At 41.1% G+C, this 21,714-nt stretch overlaps 1 protein-coding gene, 1 non-coding gene and 1 pseudogene across 2 annotated transcripts; all 3 read left to right on the forward strand.

The window, feature by feature from the left end:
• The first annotated feature begins 725 nt into the window (after positions 1-725).
• LOC110298014 (tripartite motif-containing protein 30A-like) lies at positions 726-1,897 on the forward strand (annotated as a pseudogene).
• A 3,313-nt stretch (positions 1,898-5,210) lies between these two features.
• Positions 5,211-19,790, forward strand: LOC110298013 (tripartite motif-containing protein 30A-like). The gene is made up of 8 exons (XM_085841443.1): positions 5,211-5,326; positions 10,764-11,239; positions 12,041-12,136; positions 13,571-13,801; positions 15,621-15,643; positions 16,728-16,828; positions 17,061-17,087; positions 17,330-19,790. The coding sequence occupies exons 2-8, from the start codon at positions 10,820-10,822 to the stop codon at positions 17,926-17,928; spliced, it is 1,497 nt and encodes a 498-aa protein (XP_085697569.1). The 5' UTR covers positions 5,211-5,326; positions 10,764-10,819; the 3' UTR covers positions 17,929-19,790.
• LOC115031574 (U6 spliceosomal RNA) lies at positions 18,513-18,614 on the forward strand. The gene has a single exon (XR_003837255.2). It is a non-coding gene; the product is annotated as a U6 spliceosomal RNA (small nuclear RNA).
• Positions 19,791-21,714: the final 1,924 nt, after the last annotated feature.

The following is a 21,714-nucleotide window of genomic DNA, read 5'->3' on the forward strand; positions in this document are numbered from 1 at the left end:
CCCTAGGAGTCAGACCTTGAGACTGAAACAGCCCCAAATGATCCAGAAAAGAACATTCCAAGCTCCGGATCTGAACAGCATGCTACAATCATTTCAAGGTAAGGGCAGCTAAATTCTGTGATTCATTGTGTGGTTCTAGGTGTGGCTGAGCTGCATATGGAAGAAAATAAGGATTCTGAATGTGGGTAGAGGGACTCAGGAGAGCAGATAGTGTGTCCCTGTGATGTCATTGTATATGGTGAGAAATCATCATTCATCCAATACTATATCAGATTTTCCAAACCTTCCTTTCATATGGAAAAGAGATGGCTCAGCACTTAAGAGCACTGACTGCTCTTCTGAAGGTCCTGAGTTCAAACCCCAGCAACCACATGGTGGCTCACAACCATCCATAATGGGATCTGACTTCCCTCTTCTGTAGAGTCCGAAGACAGCTGCATTATACTTACATATAATAAATAAATAAATCTTAAAGGAGAGAGAGGGGGAGGCTTTAATTGTTTGATTCCTTCACTGTACTTATTGCTGTGACTTTTCATCACTTCAGGGCTCATGATGTCTAGTGATACTGGGGTAAGGAGAAGCTACAGCACCATGAACCCCTCTCCTCTCAATGTCTTCCAGAGTTTATTTCTCTGTTAAGTCTCAGGTTTCGCATTGCTTCTCCCACTATGCACAGCAATCTGCCTCTGCTTGATTTAAACAAGGCTTCTCCATGTTTCTTCTCTCTTTCTCATTTAGCTTCTGTTCCTTAAGTTACAAATAAGGTTATGCTTTGTCTTTCATGTGACTTTTAACTAATGTGTCTCATTTTTCTGCAGTTCATGTGACTATATCAAAAAAAGGCAAACATTGTCATTAACAAAGAGAAAAAGGCAAATGCAGCATACAAATTCCTATAGAAGGAATTTGCAAATTTCTGAGATCTATCATTTTGTTGTCCTAGGATATCCAACTATTGGCTCAGGGGAGCAATACCTGGAAGTAGACATGTCTAGAAGTGATGCCTGACTCCTGGGATTAAGTCATGGACCACATGCTGCACCCCAACTTTGTTCAATGAATGAAATGTTCCCTAATGCCAAATTTCATGATGATGATATACAGCATGAAACTTATCAGTCTAAATATGGCTGCTTGATTATAGGGATGAAGAATAGGTCTGTGTACAATGCCTTTGATAAGTGTCCTGTCACCTACAATTCCAGTGTCTTGGCCCTCTCTCTGTCTGGTCCTCTCAGTCATGTTGGAGTTTTCCTGCACTGGGAAGCTTGGACTCTCTAGTTTTATGATGTTTCTACCTATGAAGCTTTCATCTATTGGTTCTATGACCCTTCCTTCCCTGATACGGTCAACCCATATTTTAATCCGATTGAATGTTCAATGCCAATGACAATATGCATACCACCCTCTTATCCTCATGTATATCTATGCAGTGCCCTATGTCCGGTGTATCTCATGTGCCTGAGCTCCAGTGTCATTTCTACTTTTCCTGGTTTTGGTCCTTCCATTTTAATGACTTTCCTTTCTAAATACAAGCCATTATAGACTCATTTCCTTGATCCAGTTCTTTCTGTGTTTACAGTGCAATAATACTTCATCATTTTCGATACTCCCAAAGAAACAGCTATTTCATCTTTAGAAGAAGTCGCACCTCTGATCCACCCACCGATGTTGGAAAACAATTAAAAGAATGCCACATGATGGTTAACAATGCCTTGGGGACCTGTGACAGAGGCCCCTGAATGGGAATAAAGGCAGAGCGACTTTTACCTCAAATGGATTCTGTTCCCTTGATTGTTCTTGGATGTGATTTCATGCCTGCTGGGAGAAAATTTCACATTCAAATTATAAGAGTTTCTTATTCTTGTTGGATGTCGTATTATAGCTACAGATCCATTCTGGTGAAAGCATATGCTGAGAATTGCCCACGATGTATCCTGAATCTGAATATGGCCTTGTCCCTTGCTTTCACGATTTACCAGATATAACCTATAGTAAATTTCAGCCAACTGTGTCTAAATTTTTCTGCCTTGAGAAAGTTCTAGGAAGGGCTGCTCCGTTAATATTTAGTATATACATACTAGCACATATTTACATATATTTCTAAACTCAAATAACCTTTCCTGAATTGTAGTTTTCTTTGTACACTCATATATAAACGTACTGAAGTACAGTCTGCAGCATTAGATTATATTCTGCCCCAATATAATCTGCCCCAATATAAGTTTGAAGACTTTCAAGTCTTCAAACCCCAGTTTTTTCTGATAGATCTACCTGGTTTGTGGTGCCAGAGACAGAATTCGGGTCTTCATGCATGCTGAGAAGGTGCCCCATCATGGAGCTTCATGCCCCAACTCTGTCACGTCTCCACAGCCCCATTCTTTCTGTCACTCATAAAAGATAAATGAAAGTTCTTCTGCAGCTTGCCTAGTAGTTTTGAAAATTATGTGTAGGGGTATCTCGCTAAGGAATGGGCCTTAGCAGAAAGTCAGTTTAGCGGCAATGCTTGTGCCTCATCAAATAGTTAAGAAGGAAATATTTCAAATGGTACCAAATAAGACTCCTTTGTAAGCTTAAATTTTTCAAACCCACTTTAATAAGGGTACTTAGGTGCTTTAACCTCCCCTCTAGCCAATCACCCACCAGACCGTGAAAAGGAAAGGTTAATAGAGCACAGAAGGATGTGGACCTGTTTAGAAATACTTCTTTGAGGTGAATCTGTCTGCACTGTCAGGATATCAGCAGTTAAGACCACAGAAATCAACAGTGGTAGCTCAATCTGCTTGCAAACACCATTCTGAATCAGTAATGGCTGTTCATTCCAGAAGAAACGGCAGGGATGCAGCAGCCCATTCAAAACTGTGGTCATGCTTTGTTTGAAGAATGAGAATACCTGGAGTATAAACTCACAGGTGTTTTTACTTTTATCAAATTATAAATCTACATTTATACTTGAGATAAAAATGTTCAAATTAATAGATCTTCAAGGGGGCTGGTAAGATGGCTCAGTGGGTAAGAGCACCCGACTGCTCTTCCAAAGGTCCGGAGTTCAAATCCCAGCAACCACATGGTGGCTCACAACCATCCCATCTGTAATGAGATCTGATGCCCTCTTCTGGAGTATCTGAAGATAGCTACAGTGTACTTACATATAATCAATAAATAAATCTTTAAAAAAAAATAGATCGTCAAAATTCTTTTTGTTTAATATTTCCTCTCAAATCGTGTTCCATGGGAATCCCTTTCCTCTGTTAGAAATAAATGTCAATGTGTATTGCACACAGTTAGAATCACACACATGGTAGCACTGCTCACTGAAAGTGTTGCCAGTGCTGTGGTCACCTGGTCACCTTCATCCTTTTCACTGTGGTCAGAGGGTAATGGCAGACTAAATGTAAAGTCTAATATTTGCAGAGTTGGGAGTGTGGCATTAGGGAGTGGAATTCTGCCTACAGAGAACATTCATGCAGAGCTAGATCATAGTCTGAATATTTAATAGTTTTAATTCCCAAACAGGCCTTAAGAAGAAACAGAGAAAGCCTTAAGTAAAATGTAGAAAAGGCAGAGACATGGTAGCTCTTGCCTCTCATCCCTGAACTCAAGGGTTTGATGGAATATTCCCAGGAATTAGAAACTATCCTAAACACTCTAAACACTTAGTGAGTTCTAGCCCAGGCTTGAATATACAGTAAATCCCTGCCTCAAAAGATATGTTAGAGGGTTTTTCATAACTATTAACATTTCAGAAGAATGGGAACATCAAAGCATTGTTTGTAAGCAATTGTGTCCACAGCAAGAACAACAGTGAGGCTTATGACCTCATCGAGATATGAAATTTAGCTAAGTGTATAGCTATGGATAGAGCACTAGCCCAGCATCCACAAGGACCATGGTTCAATCACTGAAGTCAAAGGCCAAACTAAACAACAACAGCAAAAGTCCATGATCCCAGCACTGGGAAGGCTAAGGGAGCTAGAGCTCAGTTAGGGTCAGGCTATCTGAAAGGAAGAAGAGTATAAGACAGTTGTAAGTATGTGAAATAAATTCAAACTACAGAGTTATATCTGCTGTCACTCATCATTTCATATTTCAGTAGATCTGAGAATGTAGGGAAATAATTAAGGAGGCAAACAGGAATGGGATGAGACAGGTGATGGTGGCTTCTCCAACGTTCCCTCACACAACTGACTTTCTTTAATTAATTTCTTATTTATTTATTTATTCTTCTCTTTCATTCTCCCTTCCATTTCTCTTTGGAAAGCTTCATGTGTTTCCCATGCCATCCTGATGTCAGTCACCATGGCTAAGGATGGCTTTGAGTTCCTGATCCTCATGCAGCCAGCTGCAAGGCAGTGGCATCCTGTGCCAGTTTGAATAACAATAGCCCCAGAGGCTAAGATATTTTTGGATACTTGGTTCTCAGTTATCAGGACACTGTTCAGGAAAGATCAGGAGTGTGGCATTCTTGGAGAGGGTAAGGCATGGGTGCAAGCTTTCAGAATTCAGTAGATTCCGACCACCACCACCATTCTCTCTCTGCCTCGGGTTTCTGTCAAGATTGTGCTCCAGTTGTGACTTCCCACTTCCTGCTCCAGCACCATGTCTCCCTGCCTGTTATCAGGCTCTCCACTGTGGTGGTCATGAACTCTAACCCATAGGAACTGTGAGTGCCAAATTAAACACTCTCCTTGTATCTTGTCCTAGTCATGGTATTTATCAGAGCAGTGGAAGAGTAAGGAAGACAGACCGCAGGGGCCACCACAGCTGGTTTTGTACACTTGGGAGGACCATCCCAGTGCTCCATGCTTCATAGGCAAGCACTATGTCAACTGAACCTCATTCCCAGCTCTACAGATTTCCCCCTTCTAATTCCGGTAGTGCTGAGTCACTATATAGGTGTTCAATACACCTCTAAGCCAAATAGGAACCTCCAAGATATTCTGGTGAGGGACTCCTAGAAGGGAGGAAATGAATGGGTGGATCTGATCAGCACTGGGAAAGGACTAAGTCTGTTCAGCCACACAATACATAATTTGGAGGAGACCATGGGGCAGCTGGAGAGCCCTCTGCAGCTCATTACTCTCTGCTGTGAGGGTGGTGAGGTGTTTCCCTTTCCCCCTGGCTCTGCACATAACTCCTCCCCAGTCTCCAGAGCCAGCCAATGCTGATATGAAGGAAACTTCCTCAGTCAGTGGGGCCCTGCAGGCTTATGCAAAGGCATCTATCTCATTGGTCTGTAGAGTTGTGGTTTCTGTTTCATTTCCAGCGCTCAAACTTTCGTTTCTCTAGCTTCGAGTCTGACATACCTTGAAGTTCTGGATTGGTGAGTTAATTCTCCCTGGTTTACAACTTTCTGGCGTCTGATAACGGGCTGAGTAATTTTAGGGGGCAGACTTTTGAAGACTTTGAAACATTGTTTTTGCTTGGGTGAGTTTATCTTGCAAAAGCGGGGGAGGGGAAGGGGAGGGGCTGCCGGCTTCTGGCTGAAAATGCAAATGAGGGAGCTTGAGGGAGGTGCCTCCTCCTCCTCAACAACAACAACAAAAAACTACTTTAAAGATGTCTTTTGTCCAGATTTAGTCTCCCCCTTCCTTTTCACAATCTGTAATTTTGAATTGTACCTTGTCGACGAGATCCAGAACTTTGTTGTCTACGACAGACATTCTCTTTCCGGGCAGCAAAGCTGGATCAGAGCCTGTTTTTTAATGCGTTTTTGTGTGATAAAGTGGTACTTCCGCATACTCTAGGGCTGTGGTTCTTTACCGGATCAGACCCGTTTGAATGACCTTTTCACAGGAGTTGCCCTTTAGATATCTCGCATATCATACATTCATATTATTATTCACAACAGTATAAAAATATAGTTATGAGGTAGCAAAGACCACAGTTTTATGGTTGGGGTCAATACAACACGAGGGAGTTTTCTAAAGAGTTGCAGCACTAGGAAAGTTGCAAAATGCTCCTCTAAGAGACCCAGAGTTTCTCTCAGTTTAGTACCAGAGACTGAGAGCCTGTTATTTAGTCACCGACCCTGTTTGACAGTCCCAAGCCTGGGAATAACTTCAGCTATTTCCTTGCCCTTCCGATATTTTCTCCATACCAATATAGACTTCAGCCCAGCTTGAGATTCCAGATACACAGGAGGCAGAGGATTATAAATTGATGGCCATTATGAGTAACTCAATAAGACACATTCATAGAATATTTTTTTAAAAGACATCTGTGACTTAGTTCAGTGATAGGGTACTTTTCAAGCTTTGGGTTCAGTTCCCATGCAGAGGGGAAGGGGTATTTGAAGATGGAAAAACTAGTATGAGCAAGCTCCAGTGAAACATCTGAAGATTTCCCCCAAAGTGCCAGCTTTTGAAAGGTTTCTTGGAGAGAGGATACATTTTGTGTTGCCCAGGCTGTTCTCCTGCTCTTCCCACAGCCCAACCCCCAAGTCTCTGTAGTGTCAGGAGCACATGACTGCCACAGCCTCTTTCTACCTTTAAAGAATGAAAATTAAACTTTTGATTGATGTTAAAAATGTCAAATAAAGAAAAAAAAAAAAAAAAGCTTGAGAGAGCCACGGGAGAAACCAGTGTGATCAGGGATATCATGGCTTTGCTCTAGCTAATCTAGGCACCCAGAAGACATCAACAAACCTTCTCCTGTCAAGGTTGATTTTGTGGGTTTCTCTTTCTCAACAATTAGTTCTTGTCCCATAAGCCAGTGCTTTCATTCTTGAATTTGCTTGAGTTATTCTCTTCTCTCTCTCTCTCTCTCTCTCTCTCTCTCTCTCTCTCTCTCTCTCTCTCTCCTCTCTCTGTCTCTGTCTCTCTCTCTGTCTCTGTCTCTCTCTCTGTCTCTCTCTCTCTGTCTCTCTCTCTGTCTCTCTCTGTCTCTGTCTCTCTCTCTCTCTGTCTCTCTCTCTCTCTGTCTCTCTCTCTCTGTCTCTCTCTGTCTCTCTGTCTCTCTCCTCTTTCTGTCTCTGTCTCTGTCTCTGTCTCTCTCTCTCTGTCTCTCTCTCTCTGTCTCTCTCTCTCTCTGTCTCTCTCTCTCTCTGTGTGTCTCTCTCTCTCTGTCTCTCTCTGTCTCTCTCTCTCTGTCTCTCTCTCTCTGTCTCTCTCTCTCTGTCTCTCTCTCTCTGTCTCTCTCTGTCTCTCTCTCTATCTGTCTCTCTCTATCTCTCTCTGTCTCTGTCTCTGTCTCTCTCTCTCTCTCTGTCTCTCTCTCTGTCTCTCTCTCTCTCTCTGTCTCTCTCTCTGTCTCTCTCTGTCTCTCTCTCTCTGTCTCTCTCTCTGTCTCTCTCTCTCTCTGTCTCTCTCTCTCTCTGTCTCTCTGTCTCTCTCTGTCTCTCTCTCTCTGTCTCTCTGTCTCTCTCTCTCTCTCTCTCTCTCTCTCTCTCTCTGTTAGTGTGGCTATGAATCTGTTGCCTTTCTTTCCTTACATATGGTCTTAAAGACCAGAACTTAGAGCAGCTGGGCACATGCTTTTAATTCCAGTACTCAGAAGGCTGAGACAAGAGGAACCCTGTGAGTTCTAGGCCAACCTGGTCTACATAGAGAGCTCCACATCAGACAGGGCTACATAGTAAAACCCTGCTCCCACAAAGACAGGGGATGGGGGGAGGGAGGGGAGAGAGAGACAGAGAAGTACAGAGACAGAAACAAAGAACAACAGCTCAGATTATTCATTACATTTTCCTTGGGTCTTTCTCATCAGCTTTCTCTTCCCATCTGATAACTTTTGGTTTAGTTATTTTTTTGTCTCCTTGCCTGAAGCCAAGTATTAAGTTATTTACTTGAGATAATGTTTCTTTGTTTAATGTACTCCCTGCAGGCTTCCCTCTTAGACTATCTAGACTAGTGAATTTGCTGAGATGTGTGCTCCCCTCTTAGACTGTCTGGAGCCTAGAGTGGAATGCTGGGGTGTGTGCATCCATTGTCATTTCATTTTTCAAAAACCTCCCTTTGATTTCTTCCTTGCTCATTGGTTTAGAAAATGGTGTATAATTTCCATATTTGTGAATTTTTTCCAAATCTCTCTTTTGGTGATTTCTAATTTCATAGCATTGTGGTTACAAAAGATGTTTCACATCATTTCACTCTTGATACATTATTAAAACCTCTTTTGTGGCCCTTCAGATGATCCTTCCAGAACAATGCTTTCCATGCATATGCAGCTGTCATTGGTGGGAGTGTCCTGGTAGTTCAAGACCAGTTCCTTAAATCCTCTCGGCTTTCTTCTCTGCTTCATCTTCTTGTGGAACACTCATAAGAAGTATACTGATTTTCTAAATAGAGCCTCATAAATCATCATCTTTGTTCCTGTCATGACCTCTGTCTTTGACATGATACTGTAGGAGTAATGGTATTCATTTATTTACCTTCATATTTTAAAAAACATTTTAAATTTTTTATATTTTTCCCCTCCCCCAACTACTTATTACTCACCCAATTTCATGCCTTCTCTCTTAAAGTTTAAAGATCAGGTTTCTCCAATGGTGTGTTGCTAGGTATATCAATGACCCTCCAAGGCAAGCTCCATGCCCAGGAGTAGTTGGTCAACACAAATGGATTCCATGTCTTTCTTTGTTTGTTTGTAGAGTATTTTAGGGTATTTGGTTTTGTCTTACTGTTTGTTTTTGTTGTTGTTTGGTTGATTGGGTTTGTATGATTCTTTTAAGTGAGCTGATTTCATGTTGATAGACTTTTTGCTTGATCATGTCTCCTATTGATTGAATCTCTCTATGGCAGGATCAGTTCCACTCATTTGAGCTTTTAAGCTCCAGAATTTCAGTGTTCTTACCTATTGCATTACTGATGTTTGTGTTTTTTCTCATTAATTCTTATTTTGGAATACAATCAATGATTTCTATTCTTTGGAGTCAGTTACTAGAGTATGATAATAGTCTTTTGATAAAATGATGTTTCTCTCTTTTTGGTGTGTGTGTGTATGTGTGTGTGTCTGTGTGTGTGTGTGTGTGTGTGTGTGTGTGTCCCTGTGTTAATGCTTGCATCATTATAGAACAACTATCTCCTCTAAAGTTTTCAAGGTAGATTCTATGTGGAAGGACTAATATATTCCATATAAGGGTGGCACTTAATTAGGTATGATGGCTCTGATTCTAGCTAGGTACAGCAGTAGAGTCTTCATACAGTTATGTGAGCAGGACTGAGTACTTACCAAGTCTGATTGTGTCTGTGGCCTGATGTGAAGTCATTTATGGCAATGTCAGTAGCCATGCAGGTCATTAGCATCATCAGTAGTAAGGATTTTGGGGGGCTTGATAGTTTGCCTTTCCCCAAAGTATGAGGCCAGTGGTATGTTCTCAGAGGATCTGTGGTGTCAGGAGCATGTGAAATGAACCACTGTGGCATTTGGAAACTGCTCAGTGAGTTCCTCACCACCAAACTTCTGATAGATGGAGATTACCACAAAACATGACCTGAGACCCTCACACACACCATAGCAACTTAGGTCCAAGGAGAAGGAATGTAGTAGCTACGTATGGCCCTAACTCTGTAGCAGGGCAGGGCAGAGCACCATCATATGTTCAGGAATGAAAAAGAGCTCTCTATAAATGACAAGTGAACTGAAAAGGAAGCCAGGGAAACAAAACCCTTCATTATAGCCTCAAATAATATAAACTATCTTGGGATAATTCTAACCAAGGAAGTGAAAGACTTGTATGATAAAAACTTCAAGTCTTTGAAGAAACTGAAAAAGGTATCACAAGATGAAAAGATCTTCCATGCTTAGGGATTTGTAGGATGAACTAGTAAAAATCGTCATCATATCAAAAGCAATCTACAGATTGAACTCAGTCCTCATGAAAATGCCAATGCAATTCTTTACAGGCTTTGAAAGGACAATTTTCAACTTTATATGGAAAAATAGAAGAGAAAACGACCCAGAATAGCTAAAAACAATGCTAAACAATAAAAGAACTGCTGGAAGTATCACCATCTCTGATTTCAAGTTGTATTATAGAGCTATAGAAATTTAAAAAGAAATACATTGCCTGGCGATGGTGGTGCATGCCTTTAATACCAGCACTTGGGAGGCAGAGGCAGGAGGATTTCTGAGTTTGAAATCTACAGAGTGAGTTCCATTACAGGCAAGGCTATCCAGAGAAACCATCTCAAAAACAAACAAACAAAAAAGAAAACCACCTCTGATTGTATGTTCCTATATTTCTTTAAGGGATTTATTCATTTCTTCTTTAAAGGCTTCTATCATCTTTATAAGATTGAATTTAGAGTCATTTTCTTCTGTTTCAGTTGTGTTAGGATATCCAGGGTCTGCTGTAGAGGTGGGTAGCTGTGCTTTGGAGGTATCATATTGCCCTAGCTCGTATTGATTGTGTCTTTTTGGAGGGCCTTTAGCCATATGGATGGTTTTGGTTCCTGGGTGTTCTTGTTGTAGTAGGTATTGGGAGCAGGGATCAACCTCAATGATCCTGGTGTGGCATGACTCTGGTGGATATACTTGGGTCATATGGTTGCAGACCTGCAATTCTGTATAGTTCAGGAGTATCAAGTCCAATGTAGGTGGGCTGAGAGTGGGGAGGAGAATGGAGATCTCCCTGGGCTAACAGGCTGCTTAGGGCAGCTTGGCTTGGCCCAGAAGCCTCAAGAGAACAGGGAAGATGGGTGGGGGAAGGGAAGCTTACCTGTATGGTTCGGGAGTCTCATGGAGGTGGAGAAGAAGCCAGAAAATGGACTGACATTCCATTTCTTACTTGCCCCCCTTTCACCATCCTAATCACGTAGGTACCTGAGCAGAAGTGTGAGGAGTCAGGACAGTCATACACAGGATCACAGCAACTATGGCTTCACAATTCATGATGAATTTAAAGGAGGAGGTGACCTGTCCTATTTGTCTGAACCTGATGGTGAAACCTGTGAGTGCAGATTGTGGTCACACCTTCTGCCAAGGTTGCATCACGGTGCACTTTGAATCCATCAAATGCGATAAGGAAATGTTCATTTGCCCTGTGTGCCGACTTACTTACCAGTTTAGCAATCTGAGGCCTAATCTACATGTGGCCAACATAGTAGAGAGGCTCAAAGAGTTCAAGCCCAGCCCGGAAGAGGAGCAAAAAGTGTTTAACTGTGCAAGACATGGAGAGAAACTCCAGCTCTTCTGTAGGAAGGACATGATGGCTATCTGCTGGCTTTGTGAGCGATCTCAGGAGCACCGTGGTCACAAAACAGCTCTCATTGAAGAGGTGGCCCAGGAGTACAAGGTAAGGAGCGGGGTTGGAGGGTGTGAGACATAGCAGGAAACAGTACCAGGTGGAAAATCTCTACTTCCTGTGATCATTCAGTTACCTGATCATCATGGAATCCAGACCTGGGATTTCATTCCATCCTGTTACCTTCTGAGGCCTGAAAGAATGGGACTATCCATTGAGATTAATTCTAAGAGAATCTACCAGGGGCAACAAACTCTAGAACAAGAGCAAGTGTTTTTAGTTTGTTGTATACTGTTGAGATTTTATTTCCAAGAAAAGCTCTGATTATTCTTTAGGTGTCAAAGTAAATAAGATGAGGGTTGGGAGCAATGCCTTAATGGCTTGTTGCCAAGTATAACGGCCTGAGTCTGAACTCAGAAACCAGACCACTGAAGGAGAGAACTGATGGCTGCAAGTTGCAAATTATTCTCTGATATCTACATACGTGGCATGGCTTGAGACCACCATTTTGAAAGAAGATGGGGAATCCTTTTCCAAGTAGATGGCTATTCCTTATTATTTTCTTCCTACTCCTAGATTCTAGTTGCCATTCCCTGGGTTTCTGTAAACTTGCCAGACCAAATTGATTTTGTCCCTGTTTGCCTTCTTTTCAAAAGTTTCTTATCTACTTGTTCATAATAGATTAAAACTATATGTGTATATAATTTTTAGGTAAAGAATTCATATCACAATCCTTTAAAAGAAAGGTAGAAATCCTTAGCTTTCTATCTTTCCAGAAGGTTTTGGACTTTGGATAGAACAACAGTCCTACTAAGCACACAACTTGACTCTGCTACAATTCCTTTCCTACAGGAGCAGCTGCAGGTAGTTCGGCAAAGGCTGATGGCAGATAAGAAAGAATTTGAAAACTGGAAAGATGAACTTCAGAAGGATAGAACTTACTGGGAGGCAAGTGGGGACCCTTCCTAAGGGTGTCAGCCTGATGCCCGGGAGGGACCTGGGCAAGGAGCTTCTGGGGGTCTTTACTTCCTGGGAGTTGATGAGGCCAAGAAACCTTGATACGTCTCCCTACTGGTTCACCTGGCTGGAGATGCAGAGTCAGTGTATCACACCTGAGCTGAGCTCTGTGAGGAGCGACACCGTGGAGGATGCTTGGTCAGAATGGATACTGGGTCATTTTTATGGTGCCTTCTGAAACTGACTCTATAGAAGAAGATACTTGGAAATGGGTGGGTCATGGATATGTAATCAGTGTTTTACTTATGCCAGGGAGTTAAAAGTAGAATGTAATGGCATGTATGATGGCATATGCCTTTAATCCCAGCAGCTGGGAGGCAGAAACAGATATCTGTAAGATGAAGACTGGTCTTGTGTACATAGCAAGTACTAAGTCAACTATGGCTACAAGGTAAAACCTGGTCTAGATAGGTAAGAAGGTAGGTAGGAAGGAAGGAAGGAAGGAAGGAAGGAAGGAAGGAAGGAAGGAAGGAAGGAAGGAAGGAAGGGGTAGAAAGATGAATCAATAGTCAAGAGTACTTCTTGCTCTTGCAGAGAAGTTAAATTTGGATCCCTACATCTACATGGTAGCTCATAACTATCCATAATTCTAGTTCTGGAGGTCCCAGTATCCTCTCTTGACACACATGATACAAACAGGCAAAACAAAGAGAGAGGGAGAGAGAGAGAGAGAGAGAGAGAGAATAAGAATAAATACATTTTTAAATGAATATATTCTTAAAGTGCTTTTTATCAAAAATATTTTAAATATTTATTTATTATTTGAAGCATATGTGTGTCTGGTTCTCATGGAAGTCAGAAGAGGACATCAGATCTCTTAGAATTAGAGTTAGAGGTTGCTGTGAGTCACCATGTGGGTGCTGGGAATTGAACTTCAGACCTCCAGAAGAGTAGCCAGTGCTCTTAACTTCTGAACTATCTTTCCAACAATAAAGTCTTTTTTAAAAGTAGAATGAAGAATATTACAGGCAGAAACAACTGTCTTAGAGAGCTGTATGAAAGCTGATCATAGCTTGGTGTTCCATTTTGCTTTAGGTCGTCTTAGGAAAGCTGACCAGAGGTCTGTGTGTTGGAATGTCATTAACAGACACTAAAAGGCTATACAAGTCTCCCTAAGAGTCCCTTCCTTTTCCCTATCTCCATTCCCATACAAGGCTGAGAGATGATGGAGCATGCTTTCAATCTCAGTACTCTGGAGGCAGATGCAGGGGGATCTATAGAGTGAGTTCCAGGACAGGCAGGGCTACCCAGAAAAACCCTGTCTGGAAAAAACAAAACCAAACAAATGCAAAAACAAAACAAAAACAATTCACATGCAGCAAGTTTTGACAAACTTAATGGTTCTCCCTTTTCTTATCTCTGAAGAATCAAATACAGAAAGATGTGGAGAATGTTCAGTCAGAGTTTAAACGAATGAGGGATATCATGGACTCTGAGGAGAAGAATGAATTGCAGAAGCTGATGCAAGAGAAGGAAAACATTATGAACAACCTGGCAGAGTCTGAAAATGAGCATGCTCAGCAGAGCAAGTTGCTAGAAGACTTCATCTCAGATGTGGAACATCAGTTACAGTGCTCAGACATAGAAATACTGCAGGTAAGGCTGCAAGAGGTCCCTGGGTCTGAGAGTCAGAAGGCATGGAAGCCATTGCCCTTCCTCTCTGCTGCTGTGGTCTTGCTGGTGATGACAGTGAGCTCTTCTGAACTCTTTGTTGACTCAGTTTCAGAGGTTGGAGGGATCACTGCATGCACAAATAACAAGGAGTGGAATTTTATTTTTATGAATTTGTACAGAACAGCACAAAAGTTAAATCTTGGAGGAGATCTATTGGATCCATGGGCATTTATGCCACCAGCTCTCTGCAGAGCTCTGTGTGATTCAAGTACCTTTTACTAATTCCAGTTAGTCACTGCCAAAAAAACTACTAACTAAGAGATGTTTATGTTGTACATCATAGAATAATCTAAGGCTTTCTTCATCTGCAGTAGCTCAGGAATTAAGAGCATTGGCTGCTCTTCCAGAATGCCTGGGTTCAATTCCCAGTACCACATTGCAACTCAAAGTAACTCCAGTGCTAGGGAACCCAACACCCTCTCCTTATTAAAGCTATTAAATGCTACAACTAAGAGGTAAAATAGTGGACTCGAGGGATGGCTCAGTGGTTAAGAACACAGTCTGCTCTTCCAGAGGACCTGAGTTCAATTCCCAACAACCACATGGTGGCTCTCATGCAATTATTCTGGGATCTGATGCTTCATCTGACATGCAGGTGTACATGCTGATAGAGAACTCATATACATAAAATAAATAAATCTTAAAAAAAAAAGAAAAGGAAGTAAAATAGTAAGTCTAGAGCAATGGAGCAGCCATTAAGGACACCAGGGGTCTGTTTCCAAAACCCACAGTGGTTCACAGCCATCTCTAGTTCCATGAGATATGACACTCTCTAACTTCTTTGGGCACAGACATACTTGTGGTACACGGATCATACATGCAGGCAAAATACACATAAAATAAAATTAGCTATAAAAGAAATCTAAAAATGAAATTTAAGAAGTTGTCTTAGGGTTTTACTGTTGTGAACAGGCACCAGTACACTCTTATAAGGACATTTAATTGGAGCTGGCTTATAAGTTGAGAGGCTCAGTCCATTTTCAAGGGAGGAGTACGGCAGCATTCAAGCAGGTATAGTGCAGGAGGAACTGAGAGTTCTACATTTTCATCTGAAGGCTGCTAGGAGAAGACTGGCTTCCAGACAGCTAGACCAAGGGTCTTAAAGCCCATGCCCACAGTGGCAGACCTACAAGGACACTCCTATTCCAACAAGAGCATGCCTCCTAATTGTGCCACTTCCTGGGCCAAGTATATACAAACCATCACAGAAGTTTTAAAAGGAGACATAATAACGAGAGAGAGAAAAAATGTAGGGCTAAGAAGGGAAGTCCATGTGATATGTGTGAAAAGTCTTGTAAAGAATGTGTTTAAGTAGACTGTGTAGAAAGTCAGCCATCTCAAAGACTAACTGAAGAAGTCACAGACAAAAGCAAAACTGAAGTGAGGCATCTGTAAGAACCACACTCACTGCCCTGACTTCCAACTGACTCTTTTTTCCTGCACTGCTCTTAAAGAGCCTCCCTTTCCTGTCTGCTCTCATGAGAGTTAAGCATATCTTATTTCTGACTCATTCCAACAAATCTTTCTCTGATTCATCACTTTGTCTGCCCAGCAATTAGATGTCATTGTTTGCTGCCTCAATAAACTCATTAACAGACTATCCCTTGCAGGAAATAGCTCCTCGTGTATTGTCATGACTTTTCTTTCACAGAATTTCAGATGTGAGGAATGTCAACTCCCCCCCCCCACCCTTTTATCTTAATGAGAAGTCTTAATTCCTGTTTTCTCTGTTTCTATCTAGGGTGTGGAGAACATCATAAAACGGTATGTATGGGTGCCAGTCTTTCTATGTGGTAAGAATGATTTAGTTTTCAAGTCCAACATAATTTCTCCCAGGTTGGGGCAATTTAGATGAAGTACTGAGTTTCTGATCAAAAAGCAATATTTCAACTATTGAGAATAGATTAGATTCCATGGTAGAGAGATGGGTTGTGGGGAATTGAAGAGTTTAGCTCAGTAGTTGGATTAGGGATTAAAAAATTAGGGTACTATTAACTCTATTGTGGTTCACCCTGTGTGCTTGCATGTGGCTGTAAATCTGGATTTAACAGGTCCTTGTTTTTGGTAGATAGGATGTGTCTTGTATGTCTACAATATGCACAGAATTTTCCATTGGGAAAATTTCTATATGTTCACACTATTTTCTTCTGAGACTAGAAGACATTCAATCTTTCTCTGTTGTTATATTTGGATTTAAAAAAACAGTTTTGACTCTCTGCACATAATGCTTTTTGATGCAGGTTTGATCAACTCTCCTTTTCTTTCCCATACTCTATGGGAGTGTGGGTAGAGGGTAGGTATCCTGTGTCCATAGGGCACACCCAGCTGGCAACCAGGATTTTCCTGAGACACTGGGATTATATTAGTCTTAGTTTGTTGTCCTCATCTTTTCCAACTGTTTTGAATTTCTTCAAGAGAACCTGAAAACTCAGATGTTATTTGGGAGTCTCCATATTGGCTAAGCATTTTCATGACATTGGATATATTTCTCACAGTTAACATTCATGTGAATATTTTCCACACACTTTTTTCAGGCATTAGTTTTGGTTTGTTTTAAGATTTAATACTTTATCATCTCTTGTGAGCTCAAGCAGTCAGAGTGGAAGAAAAATGCTGTTTAATTTTAGAAGGCAAGAACCATGGTTCTGATTGAGAACATAAGACCTTTCCAACACTTCATTGAAAGTAATTTGAAGGAGACATGATTGTACTCATGTGATTGCCATCTCTCTACCTCTTCAGCTTCCTCCAAAGAGCTCAAGGTCATCTGTGGGTGGAAAGGAGAGGAAATCTGTGGTAGTTGGGGGTCACTGGGAGGGATTTCAGGTCAATTGCTTTTTATCCCTAGGAGTCATACTTTTTCGATAAAGAAGCCCAAAACCATCCCCAGGGAACAAAGAAGAATGTTCCGAGCCCCTGACCTGCAAGGCATGCTGCAAGTGCTGCAAGGTGAGGAGAGCTATGTTCCGTGATTTGGCTGCAGGATTCTAGTGGTTTCTAGATATGGACAAGGAAGAGTAGCCTCCAGCTACTGGTGATTTAACCATCTCAGATGGGAAATGACTGTTCATCTTTAAAGGACTCTGTTAGGGTTTCTAACTCTTCCCCTGATCCACAGAAGAAAAGGACTTTACAATGCCTTTGCATGTATTTAATATTGTAAATTTTTACCCCATTTCAGAGGTCACAGAGGCTCAACGCTACTGGGGTAAGGAAAAATTGCAGCATCGTAAGTTACCCACTTCTGTCTTGCAGAGCTTATGTTTCTGTTAGGCCTCATGTTGCATCTCCCAAAGTATGTAATGCTCCTGCAATGTTCTGCCTCTCCTGTGACTTCTGCACAAAGTTCTCTCCAGTACCTGTACACTTTCTTCTTAGCCTTCTATTAATAACATCACAGATAAGGCTGTTTCCTGTCCTTCTCATGACATGCAGTCCTGTTTTGTGCAGTTCAGGTGACGCTGGTTCAAAACAACAATCCAAACATTGCCATTACTGACGACAAAAGACAAGTACGATATGAAGACCACCAAGCAAGGAATCTTGAACATGGGTGTGAAAACTCTCATGAAGGCGTCCTGGGACACCCAGTTATCCAATCAGGAAAACATTACTGGGAAGTAGATGTGTCTGGTAAAGGTGCTTGGGTTCTGGGGTTAAGTGATGGAAGCTACCTCTTCAATCCAATATTTCGTACAAATGCTGAAAGAAGCCCTTTATTTCGTAGGGGGATTAAGAATGATTCACATTATCAACCAAAATATGGCTTCTGGGTTATAGGGCTGTGGAAAAAGTCTGTGTATAATGCTTTTGAGGAGTGTCCTTTCACAGGCAAGCCCAGTGTCTTGACCCTGTCTCTGATGGTCCCGCCCTGTCGTGTTGGTGTTTTCCTTGACTATGCAGCTGGCACTCTCTCATTTTACAATATTTCCAACAATGGGACTCTTATCTACAGATTCTGTACAGCTTCCTTTCCTGATAGGGTTTTTCCATATTTTAATCCCACGGGAAGTTCAGAGCCGATGACAATATGCTGGCCAGACTCTTAACATTTGCCTGTTTATGTGTAGGGTCTCTGCCTCTGATATGTATATCCATATGCCTGAGCTCATCGGTACCATTTTTTTCTCTTTTTTTCCCTTACTCTAGTCTTTCTGTGTGAATGTCTTTCATTGGTAGAAAAGGATATATTCATTTCTCTAGGTCAGATTCTTCTCAGTTTCTTTCAGTTTTGTTTTGTTTTAGGTGAGAATAGTAAATCACTTCCCATTTAGTCAAGGAAAAGTGCCTGAGTGCTCAGTGTGTAAGATAACACTGCTGCAAAGTTCTTCTCTTATTCTTCACGCCAGAGATCGAAGCCAAGGCCTTGTTCATGGTGAGGAGGTGCTCCACTCCTGAGGAGGTGCTCCACACAGAGCTAATTACCTCAGCTCTGTCAGGTCTCTATAACTTCATCCTGCCCATCAATGAGAGAAGATTAAAGAAAATTCTTCAACATCTTGTCCATTCATTCTGAAAATTATATGTAGGAATCTGTGGTTAAGAAATGCACCCTTAGCTGTAGGCCAGTTTTACCAGATGCATCTTCATCAAAGAATGAAGGAGAAGCATCACAATGAGGCACACTGTTTTCTTGCTCAGGCATCATGTGTACCCAAAGTAGAATGATCAGGGAAGGTTAATATGGCCCCTGCTCATGGATGACATGCGAGTTTATGAAGCATTCCATATTTTTGAAGAGCATTGATAGTCTAAATCATGTTAGAGAGGAGGGAGGGGGAATGAAAGGAAGGAAGGAAGGAAGGAAGGAAGGAAGGAAGGAAGGAAGGAAGGAAGGAAAAGAAAGGAAGAAGGAAAGAAAGAAAGAAAGAAAGAAAGAAAGAAAGAAAGAAAGAAAGAAAGAAAGAAAGAAAGGAAGGAAGGAAGGAAGGAAGGAAGGAAGGAAGGAAGGAAGGAAGGAAGGAAGGAAGGAAGGAAGAAAGGAAGATAGGAAGAAAGAACTAAAGAAGATGCTATGTTCAGAGTATCTGAGCTCCAGTCATAGTTCCAAATGTGTCAGCAGTGCCAGTGTGACTATGCTTATTTTCATACTCTGCCTCAAGCCAGTATGAGAAATGGGCCAGTGGGATATAGTTCTTGTCAACAAGCCTGGGCACTTGAGTTCAATTCCCTGCACCTGACTTCCACACATATGTTGTAGCATGTAGAGGCCCAGACATGTACACAAACACAAATTGTGCAAATATAATTTTTTTTCATGAAAAGAAACTAGGTAATGGTAGAGCATCCACTGAATTATATCAGTGTTTATTCTGTTAATTACTGTGAGATACATGCTGTGTTATAGTGTCCTATGAAACCATGGGAAAATAAACAAGGGTTAGCTTTCCTAATATATATATATAATATATAGATATATAGATATAGATATATAGATATAGATATATATAATCAACTACTAAATTGTTATATTCATGTTATTTTTAGTAATAATGGCAGTAATAAATTTATCTTTTGGTATATTGTAAAACATAAATAAGAGTTATTACTAGAGATTTACATTGTTTCAGGCATGTGACTGGCAGTCCAGTATGGTGTCTTATTCATTTGGGAAACCTTATCACTGTGACTAAATTAAATGATCATTAAGATCGTGTATCAGAACCTTGCATGGGAGCTCATACCTGCCGTCCTGCACCTGGGAAGTTGTGGCAGGAAGATTGCTCTGTATTTGAAGCCACCCTTGTATACAGAGTAAGACCCTGTTTAACAGAATAAAGAATATATATTGGTTTTCTTACTCCATTATGTTTTAAGAAATAGAATGACTAGATTGCAGAACTGCAGGTTTTTGGTTGTTTTCACAATTTGTAATTCTTTTGTTTACTACAAATAAATGCTCTTAACTTCATAGCTGTCCAACCTTTTCTTTCAATATTGCTTCCATAATTGTGTTCCACAGGAATCCATTTCCTCTGTTACAAATAAATGTCGATGTGTTTTGCACACAGAATCACACACACCATGGCACTGCTCACTGACAGTGTGGCCAATGCTGTGCTCACATGATCTCCTTCATCCTTCTCACTGAGAAGATTTACCTCCAGTCTTCTGTTAGCCTACAGGTGTTTCAGCTCTTGCTTTTACTTTATTTTCACAATAGCTGCAGTTCAATGCAGTCTTAATGCAGGTTTATACAAAAGGGTGGGAGGTGGGGTGAGGCCCTGAGAAGACACTCCTGAGGGGTGTGGGCTTCTCAAAGAGTAAGACATACCCCACTGAAGACCCTTGCTGCATTTTTGTTTATGGTCTTGGCCCCTGAACATGGAGTCTGAAGGACAGTCTGCTTTCAACCATGCAGGTTGCCTCCTTGGGTGTATGTTGAGTTCTTTCTGAGATTCAAACATAACTCCCACCCCGCCTTGGTGTGGTTGATAGTCCATTGCTTTCTGAGCTGGCTGGTGGCTGTCCCTTATTTTGATTCAGACCGTCTGGTCAGAGCTTGCATTTCTTCAGTAACATTTGTCTTTTTTTTTTTTTCTCTCTTCAATTCCTTCAATACTAACTCTGCAGTGCAACCCTGGCTGTTTTAGTACTGAATGAACTCTTGTTCATAAGGACACCAAAGGGAAGAGACATTTGTCCTCTCCAGCACAGTGTGGAAAACAAATCCTCCATCTCATGCAATAGCCTACCACTGAAGCATATGGTGGCATGACCTAAACTACATGGAAGGTAGTGGCATTGGTTCAGTCAGGCACCGTGGGAGTCTATGGGTGCTGATCACTCATGGTCTAAGCCTCCTTGTTCCATAAACATGCAGAAGAAACCCAAAGCACAGTGGGAGGAAACAACTTCATACAGACCCAGATGGTGCTTTTATCACGTGCCTTGTCTTAGCAATGAGAAGAGTACCCAATAAAAGTGGGAGAGTGAATTTTTTTGGTAATGAATTCGTCAGCAGGACACTATTATTACTTGATTTCTCCAATAACTTGACTTTCCATTTATTACCCCCAAACAGAATTTGGCTAATAGCAAGACAAATGAACAGATTAAATTTTTAGATGCAAACGAATTTTAATCATTTAGAACAACATTGAAGACCAGCCTTTTTTTTTTTAAATCAGACATGCTCTACATGAGATTATACATATGGAATCAAACTGGCAAGCAAGACATACTAGCATTTGAAGACAACAGGTATTTATAGTACTCCAAACATTCCACAAAATATTTCATTGAGTACAAAGGACTATAGGCCCATGTATTATGATGTACAAGACAGTTAAATGGGTATTTTATATTTACACATACCTAGTTTCATACAACAATCTTAAGTCAAATTTACTTCAATTTTCAGTTTAAGAACCTTAGAATTTATTAGTTTGTTAGAGGCAGCATTTGAATTTGTATACTAGGTATGGTTATGTGTTGCTGTTCATACTTTCTATTCCTTCACTTCTTGTTGAACGTGAGGTATCCTGAGCGACATAGTGTTAAAAATCCGTTAGTTGTGGTCTGGAGTCAGTTCTTACGGATTGTCTTAAACAACAAGGATGAGTTAGTGGCTAATAGACTTTGTCACCTTTCTTCAAGACAAAGGGAAATATGGAAGTCAGAGGGCATGGACATTATCTTGACCTTGCTTTAGGCTTTTTTGAGAATATGAACTAGAGCAAATGGTAAGCATCTCTTCTAAATGATTCCACATATACCACATCCAAGCAGGACAGAAGGGAGACCATGGGAAGAGATGCCTGAACAACACAGGTTCATCCAGAAGGTGAGCATCAAGGCAAGAAGTAAAACCAGAAACAGATGAGAATGAGAAA

The sequence above is a fragment of the Mus caroli genome, unplaced genomic scaffold (assembly GCF_978045245.1).
Source record: "Mus caroli unplaced genomic scaffold, Mus_caroli_1 scaffold_8, whole genome shotgun sequence".
Lineage (NCBI taxonomy): Eukaryota > Metazoa > Chordata > Mammalia > Rodentia > Muridae > Mus > Mus caroli.

What these genes read in the sequence shown, in the direction of transcription:
- LOC110298013 (XM_085841443.1), top strand. Translation starts at nt 10,820, where the DNA reads ATGGCTTCACAATTCATGATGAATTTAAAGGAGGAGGTGACCTGTCCT. An exon ending in AGGTGGCCCAGGAGTACAAG is followed by an intron (nt 11,240 to 12,040) that starts GTAAGGAGCGGG and finishes CCTTTCCTACAG; the next exon opens with GAGCAGCTGCAGGTAGTTCG. An exon ending in AGAGGCTCAACGCTACTGGG is followed by an intron (nt 17,088 to 17,329) that starts GTAAGGAAAAAT and finishes TGTTTTGTGCAG; the next exon opens with TTCAGGTGACGCTGGTTCAA.